This window comes from Oncorhynchus masou, chromosome 13 (genome assembly GCF_036934945.1).
Source record: "Oncorhynchus masou masou isolate Uvic2021 chromosome 13, UVic_Omas_1.1, whole genome shotgun sequence".
In the NCBI taxonomy this organism is placed as follows: domain Eukaryota; kingdom Metazoa; phylum Chordata; class Actinopteri; order Salmoniformes; family Salmonidae; genus Oncorhynchus; species Oncorhynchus masou.
Genome location: NC_088224.1, coordinates 53255412 through 53276381, shown reverse-complemented (window position 1 = coordinate 53276381; position 20970 = coordinate 53255412). Strand labels below are relative to the sequence as shown.

General features: G+C 42.0%; 1 protein-coding gene across 2 annotated transcripts in view; it reads left to right on the top strand.

Moving 5' to 3' along the window:
• The first annotated feature begins 13045 nt into the window (after window positions 1-13045).
• The window catches only part of LOC135552572 (protein phosphatase 1 regulatory subunit 37-like), a 50659-nt gene continuing 42734 nt past the window's right edge, over window positions 13046-20970 (top strand). For both annotated transcript variants that reach the window (XR_010457481.1, XM_064984275.1), the window contains exon 1: window positions 13046-14928. Coding sequence is in view for 1 of the 2 variants with exons in the window: in XM_064984275.1 (XP_064840347.1) it covers window positions 14208-14928 (721 nt within the window). In the remaining variant the exon portion in view is untranslated. The remainder of the gene's footprint in view (window positions 14929-20970) is intronic.

Below are 20970 nucleotides of genomic sequence, written 5' to 3'. Positions count from 1 at the left end.
GGTTACATTCTTCTATAAATGTAATCCATTAGTTACTACTTACCTTTCCAAAATTGTAATTAGTAACATAACTTCTGGATTACCCAAACTGAGTAACGTTATCTGATTCCATTAGTTACTACTTACCTTTCCAAAATTGTACTCAGTAACATAACATTTGGATTACCCAAACTCAGTAACATAATCTGATTAATTTTAGTTACTTTTGGATTACTTTCCCCTGAAGAGGCATGAGAAGACGACAAAAAAGATGCATCAAACGCATTTGTTGTGTCATCATAGTGCTCAGGTGGAACAACTTAAACTTGCATATTTTTGTTTATGCTGATTTGAATGTCAACGAGAAACAGAAAGGAGTCATAATGTATTTTTTCTGCATTATGAAGAACCCTACACTTCCCGCTGGGCACACCACGTCATTTCAGTGTGGATAACTGGGTACCATTTGGTTGAGACATTGATCAATTACATTACAATCTATGTTCACCCACTCAAAAAGCAGCTAAAAGTTAGTTGAATTTCCAATGTGTTATCACTATGCTTTTAACCATCTAAAAGCACAACCAAATTCCAATGGAAAAACCAATGTCTGATTTTTGGTTAATGCCTTTCAAGACGTTAGACAGATTATTATATCAATTGTCAAGATTTCCACAAACCTGTTACAACCTATGCATTGCATGCTATCATGAACATGCACTCTTTATATGATTTACATACTGTAAGAATGCATTTTTAGTTTCAGTAACCTCAATTTGACCTCGATGTGTTACTCATTTTAAGGTTAGATGTTACATTAGTTTGTTTAAAGGTACAAATTCAACCTATTGTTATACAAGATCTGTCTATTTTATATACAAGGTTTGTTATCACGACAACATAATGCTGTGTTTGAAATTTCACTCTCAAAACAACAGTTGATGACTTTTTTCAAATCCAATGTATTTTCTGTGTGGATTCCACAGCACAATACACTGACCAATTACATTAAAACAATGCTGATTCAAACAGTTTGTGCCCAGTGGGTTAGAGGTCTTCATGGGTCCACCCGAACCTGAATACCCAAGACCTGAACCGCAGTAGTGATGCGTGGGTAAAATTACTGGGGAAGCCAAGCCCGAGATAAAAGCCATATTAAAACCTAAGTTTTGCGATAATTGATTTGTTATGCCTTGACACAGTGATATATAGGCCTAAGGCTGAGACAGTAAGAAGACCGTGGAAGAATACATTTAACCACACCTTTGTTTCATCACAAATCTGGATAGCAACCTCTGTCCTCTTGTCAAGTCCACAAAGCATTTTGCATGTAACAAACAATTACATGACCTACAGCATGGTCAAGCAAGTTAACGTTTCTGACATTTTCGGACCACTAAACAACTACTGATTTAGAACCACGGAGAGTTAACACATGTCGGAAAGACAACAACAGGAGCTGCCTCCACTATTCCGACACCATTTCATCTTCAACATCATCAAATCACCTCTGCTTAGTCTAATACAGTGACAAGTAAAAGATGCCAAAAACAATTTAGTCCAATCAACGCAAGCTAAATATGATGTGGCTATCCATGGTTCTGTTTGTCTGTGTGTGTGTGTGTGCGCGCCGTTCATGCATGTAGAAAAACATGTTAACTCACCCTACTTGTAGAGAAATGGGAAAGCCATCCAAATTCATGTTGACAAAAGGGTCATACAGTACATGCTTTTATTTTTGTTGTTGTCCTAGGCTACCTGGCTAAAATGCTTGCTCGCTAGCCTAACTTCCTTTCATGGACAAAATGAACTAACATTAGCCTTCTACATCTAGCTACATATCTAGCTTCCATCCTCTCAGGCCAGGGGCACAACAATGTATGAATTTATGGATAGATCAGAATCATCGTTATAATCATTGACCAGTACAGAAAAATAAGTAAACCTACAAGTCCAAATCCCTATCTCCATCCATGACTAATTTAGGAAAGTGCCAATTGTGGCTAGCTAGCTAGCTACTGGAGGACAACAACACAAAGAGATGCAACAATTTAAGTTGTTTCTGTCAATGATCCAAACTGGCTTCCCTGTGACACTTTGTTTTGGTGCGCCAGGACCATTCACCATTGAGCTCACTCAGTTTAGCTAAATGCTGATTGGCTATTATTTGAAACTTTTTTTAAATCAAGGGAGCCAAAATGTTCGATGGCTTCCTTTGCATTAAATGCTATGGGCGGCAACGATGTCATACTCTTTTTGACCAGACCGCATCAGATAGATGGCCTACACATACAGAGACAGAGGATCGCTGTTTCGTTGGCTTTCTCCGGTTAAATACATTCAGCCTCTTGCGATTTGTAGGAAAATAATGAAACACAGAGAGACAAAAGATAAATATGTATATACAGTACCAGTCAAAAGTTTGGACACACCTACTCATTTTAAGGGTTTTCATTTATTTTGACTATTTTCTACATTGTAGAATAATAGTGAAGACATCAAAACTACGAAATAACACACAGGATCATGTAGTAACCAAAAAAGTGTTAAACAAATAAATATATTTTAGATTCTTCAAAGTAGCCACCCTTTGCCTCGATGACAGCTTTGCACACTCTTGGCATCCTCTCAACCAGATTCATGCTTTTCCAACAATCTTGAATGAGTTCCCACTTATATTGAGCACTTGGTGGCTGCTTCCTTCACTCTGCAGTCCAACTCATCCCAAACCATCTCAGTTGGGTTGAGGTTGGATGATTGTCGAAGCCAGGTCATCTGAGGCAGGACTCCATCACTCTCCTTCTTGGTCAAATAGCCCTTCCACAGCCTGGAGGTGTGTTTTGGGTCATTGTCCTGACCCAATAAGCGCCAACCAGATGGGAGGGCGTATCGCTGCAGAATGCTGTGGTAGCCATGCTGGTTAAGTGTGCCTTAAATTCTAAATAAATCACTTACAGTGTCACCAGCAAAGCACCCCCACACCATCACACCTCCTCCTCCTCCTCCATCCTTCAAGGTAGGAACCACACATGCTGGGGACCATCCGTTCACCTACTCTGCGTCTCACAAAGACACAGCGGTTGGAATCAAAACTCTCAAATTTGGACTCATCAGACCAAAGGACAGACTTCCACTGGTGTAATGTCCATTGCTTGTGTTTCTTGGCCCAAGCAACTGTATTATTCTTATTGGTCCTTTAGTAGTGGTTTCATTGCAGCATTTTTACCATGAAGGACTGATTCACGCAGTCTCCTCTAAACAGTTGATTTTGAGATGTGTCTGTTACTCGACCTCTGTGAAGCATTTATTTGGGCTGCAATATGAGGTGCAGTGAACTCTAATGAACTTATCCTCTGCAGCAGAGGTAACCCTGGGTCTTCCTTTCCTGTGGTGGTCCTCATGAGAGCTAGTTTCATCATAGCGATTGATGGTGTTTGCAACTGCACTTGAAGAAATGTGCAAAGTTCTTGAAATGTTCTGTATTGACTGACCTTCATGTCTTAACCTCTTGAAACTCCCCATCCCGGATCCGGGATTGTGACTAAGCCTCAGGCTCATTAGCATAACGCAACGTTAACGATTTCTGAAAATCGCAAATAAAATTAAAATAATGCGTTTGCTCTCAAGCTTAGCCTTTTCTTAACAACACTGTCATCTCAGATTTTCAAAATATGCTTTTGAACCATAGAAATTGACTAATTTGTGTAAGAGTATGCAAAGCTAGCATAGCATTTTGTGTAGCATGTAGCAAGCAACATTTTCACAAAAGCCAGATAACCAAATAAATAAAATCATTTACCTTTGAAGAGCTTCTGATGTTTTCAATGAGGAGACTCCCAGCCACATATCAGATGCGCAGTGTTTCCTGAAAGCGTCTGTGTGTAGGAGAAATCGTTCCGTTTTCTACATTGCGCCTGGCTACCGAAACGAACCGAAAATGCAGTCACCTACAACGTGAAACTTTTTCCGGATTAACTACATAATATCGACCGAAACATGGCAAACGTTGTTTGGAATCAATCCTCAAGGTGTTTTTTCACATATCTCTTCATTGACATGCAGTTCGTGGAAGCTTGCTTCTCTCTCTGTGCCCCATGGAAAAATACTGGCAGGTGACTTTTGCGCACCAATTTCGGCGCAGGACACCGGGCGGACACGTGGTAAATGTGGTCTCTTATGGTCAATCTTCCAATGATCTGCCTACAAATACGTCACAATGCTGCAGACACCTTGGGGAAACGATAGAAAGGGCAGACTCATTCCTCTTGCGTTCACAGCCATATAAGGAGATCATGAAAGACAGAGCCTCAAAAATCCTTGTCATTTCCTGGATGCCAAGTCATCTTGGTTTTGCCTGAAGCTCACGTTAAAGGGCACGCACAGAGAAGATATTTGTATTTCTGGACACGTCAGAGTGTTTTCTTTCGAACAGTAGCAATTATATGCATAGTCGAGCATCTTTTTGTGACAAAATATCTTGTTTAAAACGGGAACGTTTTTCTTCCAAAAATGAAATAGCGCCACCATAGGTGTAAGAGGTTAAAGTAATGATGGACTGTCGTTTCTCTTTGCGAATTTGAACTGTTCTTGCCATAATATGGACTTGGTCTTTTACCAAATAGGGCTATCTTCTGTATACCACCCTTACCTTGTCACAACACAACTGATTGGCTCAAACGAACTACGGAGGAAAGAAATTCCATGAATTAACTTTTAACAATGCACACCTGTTAATTGAAATGCATTTCAGGTGATTACCTCATGAAGCTGGTTGAGAGAATGCCAAGAGTGTACAAAGCTGTCATCAAGGAAAAGGGTGGCTACTAACATCTTGAATATATTTGATTTGTTTTACACTTTTTTGGTTACTACATGATTCCATATGTGTTATCTACAATGTAGAAAATAGTAAAGAAAATCCCTTGAATGAGTAGGTGTTTCCAGACTTTTGAATGGTACTGTATATGTTTTCTTTTTTCTTGCTAAAATGTTTTGTGGAAGCTTTGCTTCCCCTGGCTTCCCTTGAGATCTATGAATACATGCCAATGCTGACCCGGTAACTAAGCGGGTCCTGGTCCAAAACTCTAACTTTTACATCAGGGTTGGGTCTTGTTTGATTGTCATTGGGTTTAGGGTCTATGTAACTACAGCTGATAGACCTGATTGTCGTCGGGTCCATTCGGAGTTCAGGTCTGATTGTTCTATGGTCCGTTTGACTCTGGGGCCATCTTTTTTTAATGATAGGTCCTTTTGAGTCTGGGTCTGATTGTCCTTGTGTCCATTCGGGTGTGGGTCCAATTTTTAAGACCTGATAAGACCTCCACAATGGGTGGCTTAGGTTACATGCTTAGGTTCCGTGATTGCCATGGCACCGTGAGGTCGCCTAGGCAGAGAGCTCTGCAAACATTTTGACATATTTTCATTATTCGTTTATATTATGTATGCTTTTAATACAAAACATTTGAGGGTTGAACTGAAATATCTGGATGGTAACTCATGGAGTTTAAGTCATGTTTATTTGCTAGCTAGCTGGCCAATGGTATTTGAATGACACATCATTTCACCAGCTTTTTGTTCCACCTGTCCCGGCTACTGCAGGATGTGGACTGCAGTGTGAGAGAATGGCAGAGGCTCAACTCATTGGAGACTGTTCCAGACTACTTTCAAGGTGTGGTGGTCTTTTCTGGCACTTTTACAGTCGCCGAAGCATCACCAAGCCTACCTGGTAATCCAGCCTACCTACAGTATGGAGGACGAGGAAACTGCATGCCTGATGAAGAGTGCCAGGCCTGTCTACCCAGCTAACAATTCTAGGGAGACAGAACGTTTTTGTAATGTTACCCATAATGTTCCCCAGATGTTTGAATGTCTAGTTTTTTGTTTGTTTGGGGGACATTCTATATATGTTAGTAAAAACCTCCCAAAACACTTTTTAGCATGTTTTGGTGTTAGAGTTAACATTCCCTAAATGTCAAAAATAACTTAACCAGAACATGGTTGCCATGTTCTCAGAATATCCACGACAGGTTTCACTGGAAAGTTTAAAGAACATTCCTGTGTCCAGTTTTCTGAGGGTTTGGTATTTTGCTATTTTATTAAGATCCCCCTTAGCTGTTGTGAAAGCAGCAGCTACACTTCCTGAGATCCACACAAAACATGAAACATGACATATTACAGAACATTAATAGACAAGAAAAGCTCAAGGACAGAATACATTTAAAAATGGCACACACAGCCTACATATCAATATATACTGTACACACAAAACATCGAGGTCAAATGGGAGAGAGATGTTGTGCCGCGAGGTGTTGCTTTATCTTTTTTTTTAAACCAGGTTTGCGGTTCATTTGAGCAATATGAGATGGAAGGGAGTCCCATGCACTTTCTTTAATTTGTTCTAGATTTGGGGACTGTGAAAAGACCCCTGGTGGCATGTCTGGTGGGGTAAGTATCTGTGTCAGAGCTGTTTGTAAGTTGACTATGCAAACAATTTGGAATTTTCAACACATTAATGTTTCTCATTAAAAGAAGTGATGCAGTCAGTGTCTCCTCAACTCTTAGCCAAGACAGACTGGCATGCATAAGATTTTTGTGTGTATGGAACATTTTTGGGATATTTTATTTCAGCTCATGAAACATGGGACCAACACTTTTTTTTTGTTCCGTGTGTATTTATATTCCCTAACTCTGATATGGCTCATTCTGATATTAATTTATATAATAACATTTTGGGGATTTATGTGTATTGTTTTATATTGTTAGGTATTACTGCACTGTTGGAGCTAGAAACATAAGCATTTTGCTGCACCATAGGCTACATGACCAAGAGTATGTGGACACCTGCTTGTCGAACATCTCATTCCAAAATAATGGGCATTAATATGGAGTTGGTCCCCCCTTTGCTGCTATAACAGCCTCTACTCTTCTGGGATGGCTTTTCGTTAGATGTTGGGACATTGCTGCGGGGACTTGCTTCCATTCAGACAAGAGCATTAGTGAGGTCAGGCACTGATGTTGAGTGGTTTGGCCTGGCTCACAGTCGGCGTTCCAATTCATCCCAAAGATGTTAGATGGGGTTGAGGTCAGGGCTCTGTGCATGCCAGTCAAGTTCTTCCACACCGATCTCAACGAAACATTTCTGTATGGACCTCAATTTGTGCACGGGTGCATTTTCATGCTGAAACAGGAAAGGGCCCTCCTCAAACTGTTGCCACAAAGATGAAAGCACAGAATCGTCTAAAATGTCATTGTCTGCTGTAGCATTAAGATCTCCCTTTACTGGAACTAAGGGGCCTATTCCGAACGATGAAAAACATCCCCAGACCATTATTCCTCTTTCATCAAACTTTACAGTTGGCACTATGCATTGGGGCAGGTAGTGTTTTCCTGGCATCTGCCAAACCAAGACCGAGCACGCCCCCATTCTCATCGACGGAACTGTAGTGGAGAAGGTTGAGAGCTTCAAGGTCCTTGGTGTCGACATCACCAACAAACTATCATGGTCCAAACACACCAAGACAGTGGTGAAGAGGGCACGACAACGCCTATTCCACCTCAGGAGACTTAAAAGATTTGGCATGGGTACTCAGATCCTCAAAAAGTTCTACAGCTGCACCATTGAGAGCATCCTGACTGGTTGCATCACTGCCTGGTATGGCAACTGCTCGGCCTCCAACCGCAAGGCACGATAGAGGGTAGTGCGTATGGCCCAGTCATCACTGGGGCCAATCTTCCTGCCACCCAGGACCTCTACAGTGCCTTGCGAAAGTATTCGGCCCCCTTGAACTTTGCAACCTTTTGCCACATTTCAGGCTTCAAACATAAAGATATAAAACTGTATTTTATTGTGAAGAATCAACAACAAGTGGGACACAATCATGAAGTGGAACGACATTTATTGGATATTTCAAACTTTTTTAACAAATCAAAAACTGAAAAATTGGGCGTGCAAAATTATTCAGCCTCTTTACTTTCAGTGCAGCAAACTCTCTCCAGAAGTTCAGTGAGGATCTCTGAATGATCCAATGTTGACCTAAATGACTAATGATGATAAATACAATCCACTTGTGTGTAATCAAGTCTCCATATAAATGCACCTGCACTGTGATAGTCTCAGAGGTCCGTTAAAAGCGCAGAGAGCATCATGAAGAACAAAGAACACACCAGGCAGGTCCGAGATACTGTTGTGAAGAAGTTTAAAGCCGGATTTGGATACAAAAATATTTCCCAAGCTTTAAACATCCCAAGGAGCACTGTGCAAGCGATAATATTGAAATGGAAGGAGTATCAGACCACTGCAAATCTACCAAGACCTGGCCATCCCTCTAAACTTTCAGCTCATACAAGGAGAAGACTGATCAGAGATGCAGCCAAGAGGCCCATGATCACTCTGGATGAACTGCAGAGATCTACAGCTGAGGTGGGAGACTCTGTCCATAGGACAACAATCAGTCGTATATTGCACAAATCTGGCCTTTATGGAAGAGTGGCAAGAAGAAAGCCATTTCTTAAAGATATCCATAAAAAGTGTAGTTTAAAGTTTGCCACAATCCACCTGGGAGACACACCAAACATGTGGAAGAAGGTGCTCTGGTCAGATGAAACCAAAATTGAACTTTTTGGCAACAATGCAAAACGTTATGTTTGGCGTAAAAGCAACACAGGTCATCACCCTGAACACACCATACCCACTGTCAAACATGGTGGTGGCAGCATCATGGTTTGGGCCTGCTTTTCTTCAGCAGGGACAGGGAAGATGGTTAAAATTGATGTGAAGATGGATGGAGCCAAATACAGGACCATTCTGGAAGAAAACCTGAGTCTGCAAAAGACCTGAGACTGGGACGCAGATATGTCTTCCAACAAGACAATGATCCAAAACATAAAGCAAAATCTACAATGGAATGGTTCAAAAATAAACATATCCAGGTGTTAGAATGGCCAAGTCAAAGTCCAGACCTGAATCCAATCGAGAATCTGTGGAAAGAACTGAAAACTGCTGTTCACAAATGCTCTCCATCCAACCTCACTGAGCTCGAGCTGTTTTGCAAGGAGGAATGGGGAAAAAATTCAGTCTCTCGATGTGCAAAACTGATAGAGACATACCCCAAGCGACTTACAGCTGTAATCGCAGCAAAGGGTGGCGCTACAAAGTATTAACTTAAGGGGGCTGAATAATTTTGCACGCCCAATTTGTCAGTTTTTGATTTGTTAAAAAAGTTTGAAATATCCAATAAATATCGTTCCACTTCATGATTGTGTCCCACTTGTTGTTGATTCTTCACAAAAAAATTCAGTTTTATATCTTTATGTTTGAAGCCTGAAATGTGGCAAAAGGTTGCAAAGTTCAAGGGGGCCGAATACTTTCGCAAGGCACTGTATACTAAGCGGTGTTAGAGGAAGGCCCAACAAATTGCCAAGGACTCCAGCCACCCTCCTCATAGACTGTTCTCTCTGCTACTGCACGGCAAGCGGTACCGGAGTACCAAGTCTAGGTCAAAAGGCTTCTTAACAGCTTCTACCCCTCAAGCCATAAGACTCTTGAACAGTTTCTCAAATGGCTACCTGGACAATTTGCATTGTCCCCACCCCACCCCCCATTTGTACACTGCTGCTACTCTCTGTTTATTATCCATGCATAGTCACTTTACCTCTACCTACATGTACTTATTACCTCAATTACCTCGACTAACCGGTGTTCCCGCACGTTGACTCTGTACCGGAACCCCCTGTATATAGCCTCGCTACTGTTATTTTATTGTTGCTCCTTAATTATTTGTTAGATTTCTATTTTTCATAGAACTGCATTGTTGGTTAAGGGCTTGTAAGTCAGCATTTCACTGTAAGGTGAAATGTAGTGTTGTATTCGGCACATGTGAAAAATAACATTTGGTTTGATTTGATTTGGTGAAGCAGGATTCATCACTACAGAGAATGCGTTTCCACTGCTCGAGAGTCCAACGGTGGCGAGCTTTACAGCACTCCAGCCAACGCTTTGGTTTTGCGTATGGTGATCTTAGGATTGTGTGCTGTTGCTTGGCCATGGAAACCTATTTCATGAAGCTCCCAACGAACAGTTATTGTGCTGGCGTTGTTTCAAATCTGGTATTTTTTCCATAATTGGTCTTTTGACCAATCAGATTAGCTCTGAAAAAAGATCTGATATGAAAAGATCTTATGTGATTGGTCAAAAGACTAATTAATAGAAAAAAATGCAGAACCGAGCTGCCTGTGTAAATGCATATGTGTGGATTTTAAGAAGACAGTGTAGAGATGCTCAGCTATTTTAAATGATTAAGTACTGATAATGTATGAGGTAGTGGAAATGTGGTCATAATTCATTGTCACATTCGTCAAACTGAACGAATGAGACCAAGGCGCAGCGTGGTGTGTGTACAGGTTACACACCTCAGGGTGAGTGCAGGGAGCAGGCACAGGACATACAGGACATACTGGACTGTGGAGGCGCACTGGAGATCTGGAGCATAGAGCTTGGCACAATGCGTCCTGGCTGGATGCTCACTTGAGCCCAGCAAGTGTGGGGCGCTGGCACAGGACGCACTGGGCTGTGCAGACGCACAGGAGACACAGTGCGCAGTGCCGGCACGGGATATCCTGGTCCAGGGAAGTGTACTGGAGATCAGGCACACTGAGCCGGCACCATCCGTCCTGGCTGGATGCCCATTCTAGCCCGTCAAATGCGAGGAGCTGGAATAGAGCGCACCGGGCTATGAATGCGAACTGGATACACTGTGCGTATCTCTGCATAACACGGTGCCTGACCAGTCACACGCTCCCCGCTCCCCACGGTAAGCACGAGGAGTTGGCTCAGGTCTCCAACCTGACTCAGCCAATCTCCTCGTGTGCTCCCCCCAAAAATAATTATTGGGGCTGGCTCCCAGGCTTCCGTGCTGACCGTGTCCCCTCGTATCGTCGCCGTTCCTCCTGCGCTATCTCCACCTGCTTCCATTGCAGGGTCTTGTCCCTCACCATTACCTCCTCCCAGGTCCAGGATGTCATCCACCCATCTTTCTCCCGGGCCCAGGATGTCCACTCCTCATTAACACGCTGCTTGGTACTTTTGTGGTGAGTTCTTCTGTCACGTTCGTCCTACGAATGAGACCAAGGCGCAGGGTGGTATGCGTACATTCTAATTTATTAAAAGAATGAACACTGAACAAAATAACAAAACGAACGAACCGCGAAGCTAATATGAATAGTGCAGACAGGCAACTAAACATAGAACAAGAACCCACAAACACCAAAGGGAAATGGCTACCTAAATATGATCCCCAATCAGAGACAACGATAAACAGCTGCCTCTGATTGGGAACCATATCAGGCCACCATAAACATACAAATACCGAGACCTACAAAACCCCTAGACATACAAAAACCCTAGTCACACCCTGACCTAACCAAAATATAAAGAAAACAGAGATATCTCAGGTCAGGGCATGACATTCATGCTCAAGGGGTAATCCTACAGATTCCCATCTTTCAATGAGAAACTGATTTTAATTTGATCAGTTAGGGGTGTTGTACCTTGTTGCCATATAACAACATTAACATATATTGCTTAGAATGTCTGAGTAGTGTGAGTACCCTAGCAGGTCTCAAACCCAGGCCACTAGCACCAATGACAGATGCCCTAACCACTGTCCCAATAAGGGATATCTCTAGGGAATGTGCTTATCAGGCCAGCATAGTAAGGGCCTGTCCTGAAGCAAACACCAACCCCTTTTCCCTAGGCACTTGTGTAGATCTGAAACAACTGGATCGTTGTAAGCAACAGGGTGAATGCACATTGAAGTAAATCTCAGCTCTTAAAAGTACTCAATAAAAATGTTTTATTGATCATGGTGATTCAGGATTAACATTAAAACAGGGTGAAATGCCCCACCAACATTAGACCACTATACAGAAAGCCTTAACATTGCTATAATAAGTAAATCACATCAATGATGAGAGAATAGTCAGATGAACTGCTAACTGATGCAGACATGGTGGCGGAGCAGAAATAGTGGAATGCTGTGAACCTAGGAAGTTGTGAGTTCAAATCCCAGGTGAAGACATACTGAATAATAATTACTGTATAAATGAACATTTCCAGTCATTCTTATCCAGAGTAATTTAGGTTTAAGAGCCTTGTTCAAGGGCATATTGACAGAATTTTCACCTAGTCAGCTCAGGGATTTGAACCAACAATCTTTCGGTGACTGGCCCAACACTCTTAACTGCTGGGTTACCTGCCACCCACAATGCAATCATGTATGTTAAGTAAGTCAATTGAAAACACTGTATGTTAAAAGCACTGCGTTTGTCCCTAACCTTGGCAACAGACTGAGCACTATGAATGGATCAGTGGTTCACTCATCAGGGCCTTGATGGGCTCTGCAACAGTAAGAAGGTGTGATGTGTAGTGAAAACATTTTGGGGGGGAATGTTTCTTTGGGACCATCAGGTGACGTGTTCTGAGAACATTGGCAACCATGCCCTGCTATGTTTGGTGGGAAGTTAATGGAATATTCTCCTAACCCTCAGAAAATGTTATTGTCAGACAGCACATCAGCACACAAATATTTGTAGCATATATTGTGACAGTAAATATCTATGATTCAACTGATTATGTTTTTATGCGAAAGTACTTACATCAAATGACCAGCAAGGGGCATAATAATTATAGCATTTTATAACACTGCAAATAGAAATAGAATATAGGCACTAGAAGTGTTCTGGGTCAAACGTATTAGCGAACCTACGACCGGTCTATGTATTACATTTCTATTTGCAGCGTCCTGCGACGTAAAGTGTCCTGAACATGCCCCCCCCCCCCCCCCCCGTCGTCGTCGTCGTCGTCGTCACTAGTTACCCCAGCCACAAAGTAATAAAACCTGTCTTTTTCAACAATTTGTCTTCTTCAAATCTGATGTTAAACCTAACCCTAACCACACACCTTATGCCTAACCTTAAATTTGGACCAACAATATAATTTTGGTTTCAATGTTTTCGACATATCTTTGTGGCTGTGGTAACTAGTGGAAACTCCATGCCCCTGGATATGCGATGACGTATGGACAACAAACAGTTGGACTCGAGTAAGCTAACGTTAGCTTGCACAAGGACGAGGAGAGAAAACAGCTTCTTTGCATTCAAGCGCTTCTCGGGGAACGTCAATAAGCGGCATGTCTTTGTTTTAAAATAACAACCAAAAAGGAGAGTATTGTTCAACAGTTAAATCATTTGGGTACGAGAACGAAACATGCTCCGGACTATGACGCTTGTTTTTCTCCTTACCTAGTCGAGGATTGTGATGCGAGGTGCTCTGGTGAGACCGCGAACGACATTCGGAAATTATTTTTCTTAAACTAGAATGATTGACTCAAATACAAAGTATTTGGGTTTACCGAAAGGTGCATAAAACTACACCGGTCTAGATGTCATTGTCGGGCAACTACTTTAGCTAGCTTCATGCACATGAAATAGTATTTTGCTAACGTAATGGAGGCACCGTGGGTACAGTTTTAGCTAGCTGGTCACCCAAAATATAGCTATAACGTTAGCTAGCTTCCACATCAACTTTTAGAGTGTGCTGACCAACAAAATACAGAATACTGTAACATAAAACGGCTATCCATGCACTTTGTTGATATCTATCGTGGTTACCTAGCGTTAAATTAGCTAGCCAAACAAGTATAAACTAGATTGAGACTAGCAGCAGAATACATTGTTTCTCGGTTCGGAGGATTTGTCACGGTCGTTTGACACGAGGTGTTGCCTTTATCTCTGGATAATTTCACAACAATTTACCGTTCCTGGACATGTGATATGGTCAATTTATCAAAGTTTTTCTGAAATTACAATTTAAGGCTATAAATATTCTGAACTGCAGGCACCCATCACGTGTCAAACCAGTCAAATTTGCTTGCTTGAAAGTTGTCAATAATGTGCGATATTATCTCTTGAAATAGTTCTGTGTGGGCACAAATAGCTGTTTTTGTCAATCAATTACGTTAACACTCAAAAAGCACTTATTGTCATCGACAAAGTTGTAAACATTCTTGATGAAAGCATTTATTTTACAAATTATGTTAGCTATTGAAGGATCAAAGACCAACGTTCAAAGGTTAGACTGACATCTACTCAAAGGCATTACTTTAAATATTGTGTCAAGTATAGAGTTCTCGAATCAGGTCAATTGCCAACACTGTCTTCCTGGAAATGAAAATATGAATGTCGAGGAGCAAGCTCTGGATTTGTGCAATGTCAAAATTAAGAATAATGTTGGTGACAATACTACCAATAACTCGGAAGAGATCATTCCCCGGCTTTCGGAACTGATGGATGGAGATTTGTGTAAACAAGGCATTGGCAACGAAGCCGCCAACATGTCCTCTCTAGCTAAGCTCACAGACAACCCGCGAAGGGAGGACAACCACCGGTCAAAAGAGACACTAGAAATCGACGAAGTGAATGGGAATAAGAACAACAGCGTCCCAGATACCTCTGCAATAGTCAGTTCTGACTTTGACGTTCATCGTGACGACCAACGCCAAGATGAGAGTATCAAGGATACAACACCATTGGCCCTCATGTTTGCTATTGAGGAAGGGGATGATGGTGGCGATATGGACATAGGTGTGGATTTGAGTCTGGATGAAAGTGGCATGTTGGAGTCAGAACTTACAGACCAGGGACCATCCCTAGCAGAGGAGGCATCCTCAAGCAGTACCAATCCATATTCATCAACTCCAGACGCTGTCACCGACAAGGAACCTGAGAAACCCTCAGAACAGGAGGACTCACCACCTGTCACTGCCCCAGGAGAGGTCCTCTCTCCAGCCCTGGATGAGGGGGATGATAAACACAAAAATGGCAAGAGGGTGACTTTTCCTTCAGATGAGGATATTGTCTCTGGAGCAGTGGAGCCCAAGGACCCTTGGAGACATGGTAATTTCTAACACTGTTTTCTAAGCTATATCTGCTTATGTTACTCATATATGTTTAGGCCTTGTATGTGTGGCGTCCTTAGCCTTGCTGTGACCTCAAGCTGGGGATGCCATACAGTGCAGACTGTTGCTTTTGAACTCTGACTGGCAAAGAGGGACACTGTCACGGTGTACCTTTCTGTTGTCCCTGGCCTAATAGAGGGTTTTGACGCTCACTAGACTTTGCACTTTTAGTGGTGGTTTGTAGGGTTGGCGTGATACTCTGAAACATGAAGCGGATATAGTTTATTGATGAAGAGTCTTAATGTTAATAACAAACAGCATTATGTCGTCACCTAGAGTTACATTTGTTTATTTTGCAAGCTATAGCACCCACAATTTGACAAAGTAGGTGTTTATAGGGCCATGGAGTTCAGTCTAATTTGGTGTTTTCTTCTGCCTTCCATAGCAACCATTAGACACCAATCTGCAGTCACACCATTGTCAATTTCATCCCCAGGCAATACATTTCAATTTGAGTCATTTTGTAGACGCTCTTGTCCAGAGCAACTTACGATAGTGAGTACCTAGGGCCTATACAATACCTAGGATTTATAAAAATCTATCAGACTCCCTTGTCAAAATGAATTATTGAATCATGTTACACATTTGGCTTGACATGAGAATACAAGGTGGGTAATGGTTCTACATGGGCTTCTCCACCAGCTCAAAATGAAGTGAGTTCCCTTAGACGTCTCTGTGTGTCTTCCTCATGAGTCAGACCAGGCACTCCTTAAATGCATGCCGTTTTAGTAGTGGGCACTGTTTATTTAGGGAAAACGCCTCAGTATTAGCCTGTGTTGTTGTATGTGGCTTGTAGTGATATTCCTTACATCTGCTATGTGGATAGAGGTGTATTAATTCTGAATGGACAATTTGTCTTTCTGTTTTGCATACAGAACAAGTCAAGTGTTTGTATGCCTGTGGGCCTATTTTTCTAAGGATGCTGCAGTTTCTTTTGACTGAACATTTCCTGTAGGCACCCCAAGCACTTGCAGACTAGGTTCTTTAATGTAGGAGGGTCAGGTGTGGGTGGGGAGATTTCAGGGGATGCAAGGTTGACATACATTTTCAATCTCAATGTTCAATTGACTTGAAATCATCAGGATAGCTTCATAGTACTTTAACACCAAAACAAACCTACATATGAGAATACAAGGTGGGTAATGGTTCCACATGGGCTTCTCCACCAGCTCAAAATGAAGTGTCTTCCTCATGAGTCAGACCAGGCACTCCTTAAATGCATGCCGTTTTAGTAGTGGGCACTGTTTATTTAGGGAAAACACAAAAAAAAAAAAAAACTACTCAGACAGTTGTGTCCAATGAGGGTCAAGTGGGTAGTGGGTGACCTTTACCATGTCACTAACTGAACACAGTTTGGTTTGTTTTACATGAGTTCCCAGAGGAATAGAAATACCCTAATTCGTGCAATTAGATTTCACATCAAAACAGGAATTATCTCGATGGGTTACTCATGGGAAAAATCCATGGCGACATCCCCCCCCCCCCGTTACATCACGGCAGTTCCTGAGGTTACGGACATGGTCACCAAGAAGTTATCAGTTTCAAAGGTCCAGTGGCCGGAGAGGTAGGGTGCCAGGGACATCACATGATTCAAGATAACATTCTGCCATCTAGGGTAGATGCATGACTGATATCTTGATTAGTGTGTGCATTCCTATATTTCTGTCAATACAATACCATCAGTCACGTCAGTTACACTACCAACAGTAAATAGGACAAAATGGTGGTAGGGCTGGGCGATATGGACAAAATATCACACCACAATGTCTTTGACATTTAAGATGGTATTTTATGTATTTTAATAATAGTTGTAAATATGCTTTATGCGTAGTTCATGACCCTAGGTGGGCAAAACACAACTTATAAGTGATTTCAATGGGCCTTTCTCCATTTATAGTTTTCAAGCCTACTCCAAGCAAATATTATTTTCATCAATTTCTGCATTTCCTGCACTTTAATGATAATTTCCACGCTGTGCCACGAAGCATGATATGGGCAAACAATATAGGCCTAGTTAATTGGTGAACTATTGGAATCATGGAAATATAATAATTATTCTGATTCTATAGCGTTTGCTTCTAAATAAGCAGAGTAACACTCACGGACGACGAGTAAAGCTCAAACCAAGTTTATTCACCCACTGGACCATGCAGCTGCATAAGACAGAGATATTTACACAAGCACTGGTATTTAAACTTTCCTCCTATGCGGAGTCTCCTCACAAATCTGGCCAGCCAATACATATCTGTTGCTAGACAGGACTTTAGCGATGCCTGTTCTTTGTCACTTCATCTGACCTGACCTCTCCCTAAATTCCTCACTCATCCCAAACTCACGGCTGTCCTGTTGACTTGTACCAGACTGTGGCACTTCTCCTTTCCATAGGATGTCTAACAATAACATGTTCTGACAATGTAAATGTTCTGCATTTCCGTCTCCCACAGTAACATGAATAAGGATATTTCAAGTTTAGAAGTCAGAACCCATCAATAGTTAGAATATAGTGGTCAGCATCTTGGAATAAACCCGGGAGGAATTATTGACAGGGTAAGAACGAATGTCTTGGTCAGTGTTTCCATGTGACCCTAATTGTTACAAGACATGTTTTCTTACTTTGTGTAGCTAGCTAACATTCATGCTTCGCCTATTCCTCTCTAAGATAAGATACCGTTGTACAACCATGCTTATCTAGGCCTACACCAGCGCTGGTACCAGACAGTATTAGTTAGCTGCGTTTGCTCTGACTCTTGGAACATTTAGCAATCTAGCAAGCCAGCTAACTGGTTAGCATTAGTGGCTATCACTATTTTTAGCAACACCTTGCAAAGAAAAGACAAACGGGCAGATAGAGACCATAAGATAACGTAATAGTGTATAGCAGTGGTTCCTGAACTTTTTATCATCCTGTACCCCAAACATTCAACCTCCAGCTGCATACCCCCTCTAGCACCAGGGTCAGCGCACTCTCTAATGTTGTTTTTTGACAATATTTATTAAACACTAGAATGAGTGTGAGTATTTTTTTTCTCTGGAAAGTTCCTCCGTAATTGCGCATCCAGCTCACTCGGATGCTTCACTATATCACATTTGACATTGTCCGTAAGCTTGAGTTCATTTGCACACAACAAATAATACATTTATGGAAAGACCTGTGTATTGTCCTTGTTAATGCAGGCAGAGAAGAGCTCCAACTTCTTAATCATAGCCTCAATTTTGTCCCGCATATTGAATATAGTTGCGGAGAGTCCCTGTAATCCTAGATTCTGATCATTCAGGCGAGAAAAAACATCACCCAGTTTGGCCAGTCGTGTGAGAAACTCGTTATCATGCAAACAGTCGGACAAGTGAAAATGATAGTCAGTAAAGAGAACTTTTAGCTCGTCTCTCAATAAAAAAAATGTGTCTATTTTGCCCCTTGATAACCAGCGCACTTTTCTGTATGTTGTAAAAGTGTTACATGGTCGCTGCCCATATTATTGCATAATGCAGAAAATACACAAGTTCAGTTTTCTTGCTTTAACAAAGTTAACAATTTTTTCACTGTAGTGTCCAAAACGTCTTTCAAGCCGCCAGGCATTCCCTTGGCAGCAAGATGCTCTCGGTAGATGCTGCAGTATACCCAAGTGGCGTCGGGAGCAACTGCTTGCACGTGTGTTACCATTACACTATGTCTCCCTATCATGGCTTTTGTTCCGTCAGTACAGATACCAACGCATCTTGACCACCAAAGTCCATTTGATGTCACAAAGCTGTCCAGTACTTTAAAATATATTATATATATCCATGTTTACAGAAGAGGATGTCTTCCTTAATTGACTCCACATAAATGTAACGGGCATATACCAGGAGCTGTGCCAGGCCCCGCCATGTCTGTTGACTCATCCAGCTGTAACAAATATAATTCACTGGCTTGTATGCGAAGCAGTAATTATTTCAAAACATTTCCTGCCATGTCACTGATGCGTCGTGAAACAGTGTTGTTTGATGAAGGCATTGCTTCTAGCTTTTTTGACCTTTTCCCCAAGCATTGTCCCAGCCTTATCTGCAGCAGCAGGAAGAATTAAGTCCTCCACAATAATATGAAGCTTGCCTGTCCAAGCCACTCGGTAGCTCACTATATAAGACGCTTCTAGCCCCTTCTTATTAATGGTATGTTGCTTTTATACATGTCTTTCGACTCGAAAGTTGTATTAATTCTCGCTCAAACTCCTGTGGCTTATTTTTCAAATGGGCATGTTTCCTTTCAAAATGTTGTGAGAGAGTAACGGTCAATGTGATTGGATGTTTATTGTTTGACTAGGCTACCTTACATGGAATTTGACATTGTGTTGTTATTTTGCTGAACACTAAATGGTTTAATTTTTATTTTTGGCAGTGAAAGGAGGCTAAAAAAAACTCACTCAAATGTAAAGCCCCGTTGGAAAATCTCAATGGACGGTTTGAAAATGTGTATCACAGTTTTATTTGGTGTACCCGCGACGGCATTGCCTACCCAGCTTGGGAATAGCCGGTGTATAGACCCCTTGTGGAAAGTAGCACACCACCAACATTGTTGCATGTTTATTTTTTAATTTAACTTTTTTTTTAAACTAGGCAAGTCAGAACAAATTCTTATTTACAATGACGCCCAAACCCTGACAACGCTGAGCCAATTGTGTGCCGCCCTGTGGGACTCCCAATCACGGCCGGCCAATCACAGCCTGGATTCAAACCAGGGTGTTTGTAGTGACGCCTCTAGCACTGAGACGCAGTGCCTTAGACGGCTGTGCCACTCGGTCTGACCTTGCAGAGGGAATGGCAAGAAAGTGCTCGTTACTCCGTTGTCGAGCAACTGCTCTATCCTCGAGTGACAGAGGGCTTGGTGTGGTTAGTGGCATGCAACAGAGGGGGAGAGATGACTGAAGTAGCAAATAGCGTAAACTATAGAAACTGACATTACACGCCAGAGCTGCGTATCACATTTAACAAACCAAACATTGAAATACCGTTATAGAAGGTAAAGTAAATACTCAAAGCTGTCAGTGCATCAAAACCTGTATAGAGTCAAATACGGTATACCACCCTGCCCTAAGTGGTAGATATCTCGGGCCAATGTTAAATGAGTTTTAATCATGATGGTAACCCGTCTATCGTAAGTGCTGCAGGAGACTGAGCGTTGTTGTCTACTGATGTTTTACTCCCTCAACACATTCATAATTTCCATTTTCACCATCTGAAACATCCAGATCTAGACATCCCAGAAAGATTGAGGCATGGGCCTAGTATTCATAACAAGCGTGCAGTGTCCTCAATCCCCATCCAGTATCCTTGTCTGTCTTTTGTCTTTCCTTCGTCTTCTTTGATATTGCATGAAGGAGTAGGCCTAGCCTAGATCTCTCTGTCTCTGTGCGTTTCTTGGTTCAGCTGTCTTTCCCAGGGTCATGTTCACTCATGGAGAAGTGTGTCTTGAGCGGGTGCGATGGGCAGTGACTGATCCAACCATGGCCCAAAAAATGAAACGTATCCCCCCCGAGCCTCTTCATGGTTCACTTGGACTCGATCATCGTCACCATGGCTCCGGCCTGGAGACTTCCTTGACTCACAGGTCTAGGATCAGCTCTTCACTGCCCAAACCTCATCTAAGCAGTCAGGAGGAACAAACTTGGCCTCAAGTGCGTAGTGCTGCTCTCTCAACCTGGAGCAGACCCAGAGACGGGATGCTTCTCCATTTTATTCACACTGTGCTAGACTAGAGGTAGGCATAAGATGAATTCACTAGGTGTTATATTTTGACATCAAAATCAATCAAACTGTAGGCTCTTATTTCCATAGTGGTTTAGGCCTGTTTGTAGTAGTAGCTACAAGTCATGAAATTGTATAGCCTTTCTTTGTTGTCTCACATGCTGACATGTTCAGAATGATCATAGTTTATGTGGCTTCTAGGATACAAGATGCCTTACGAGATGGTGTCTGTTTAGTTTCTGCGGCGCTTGTGGATAGA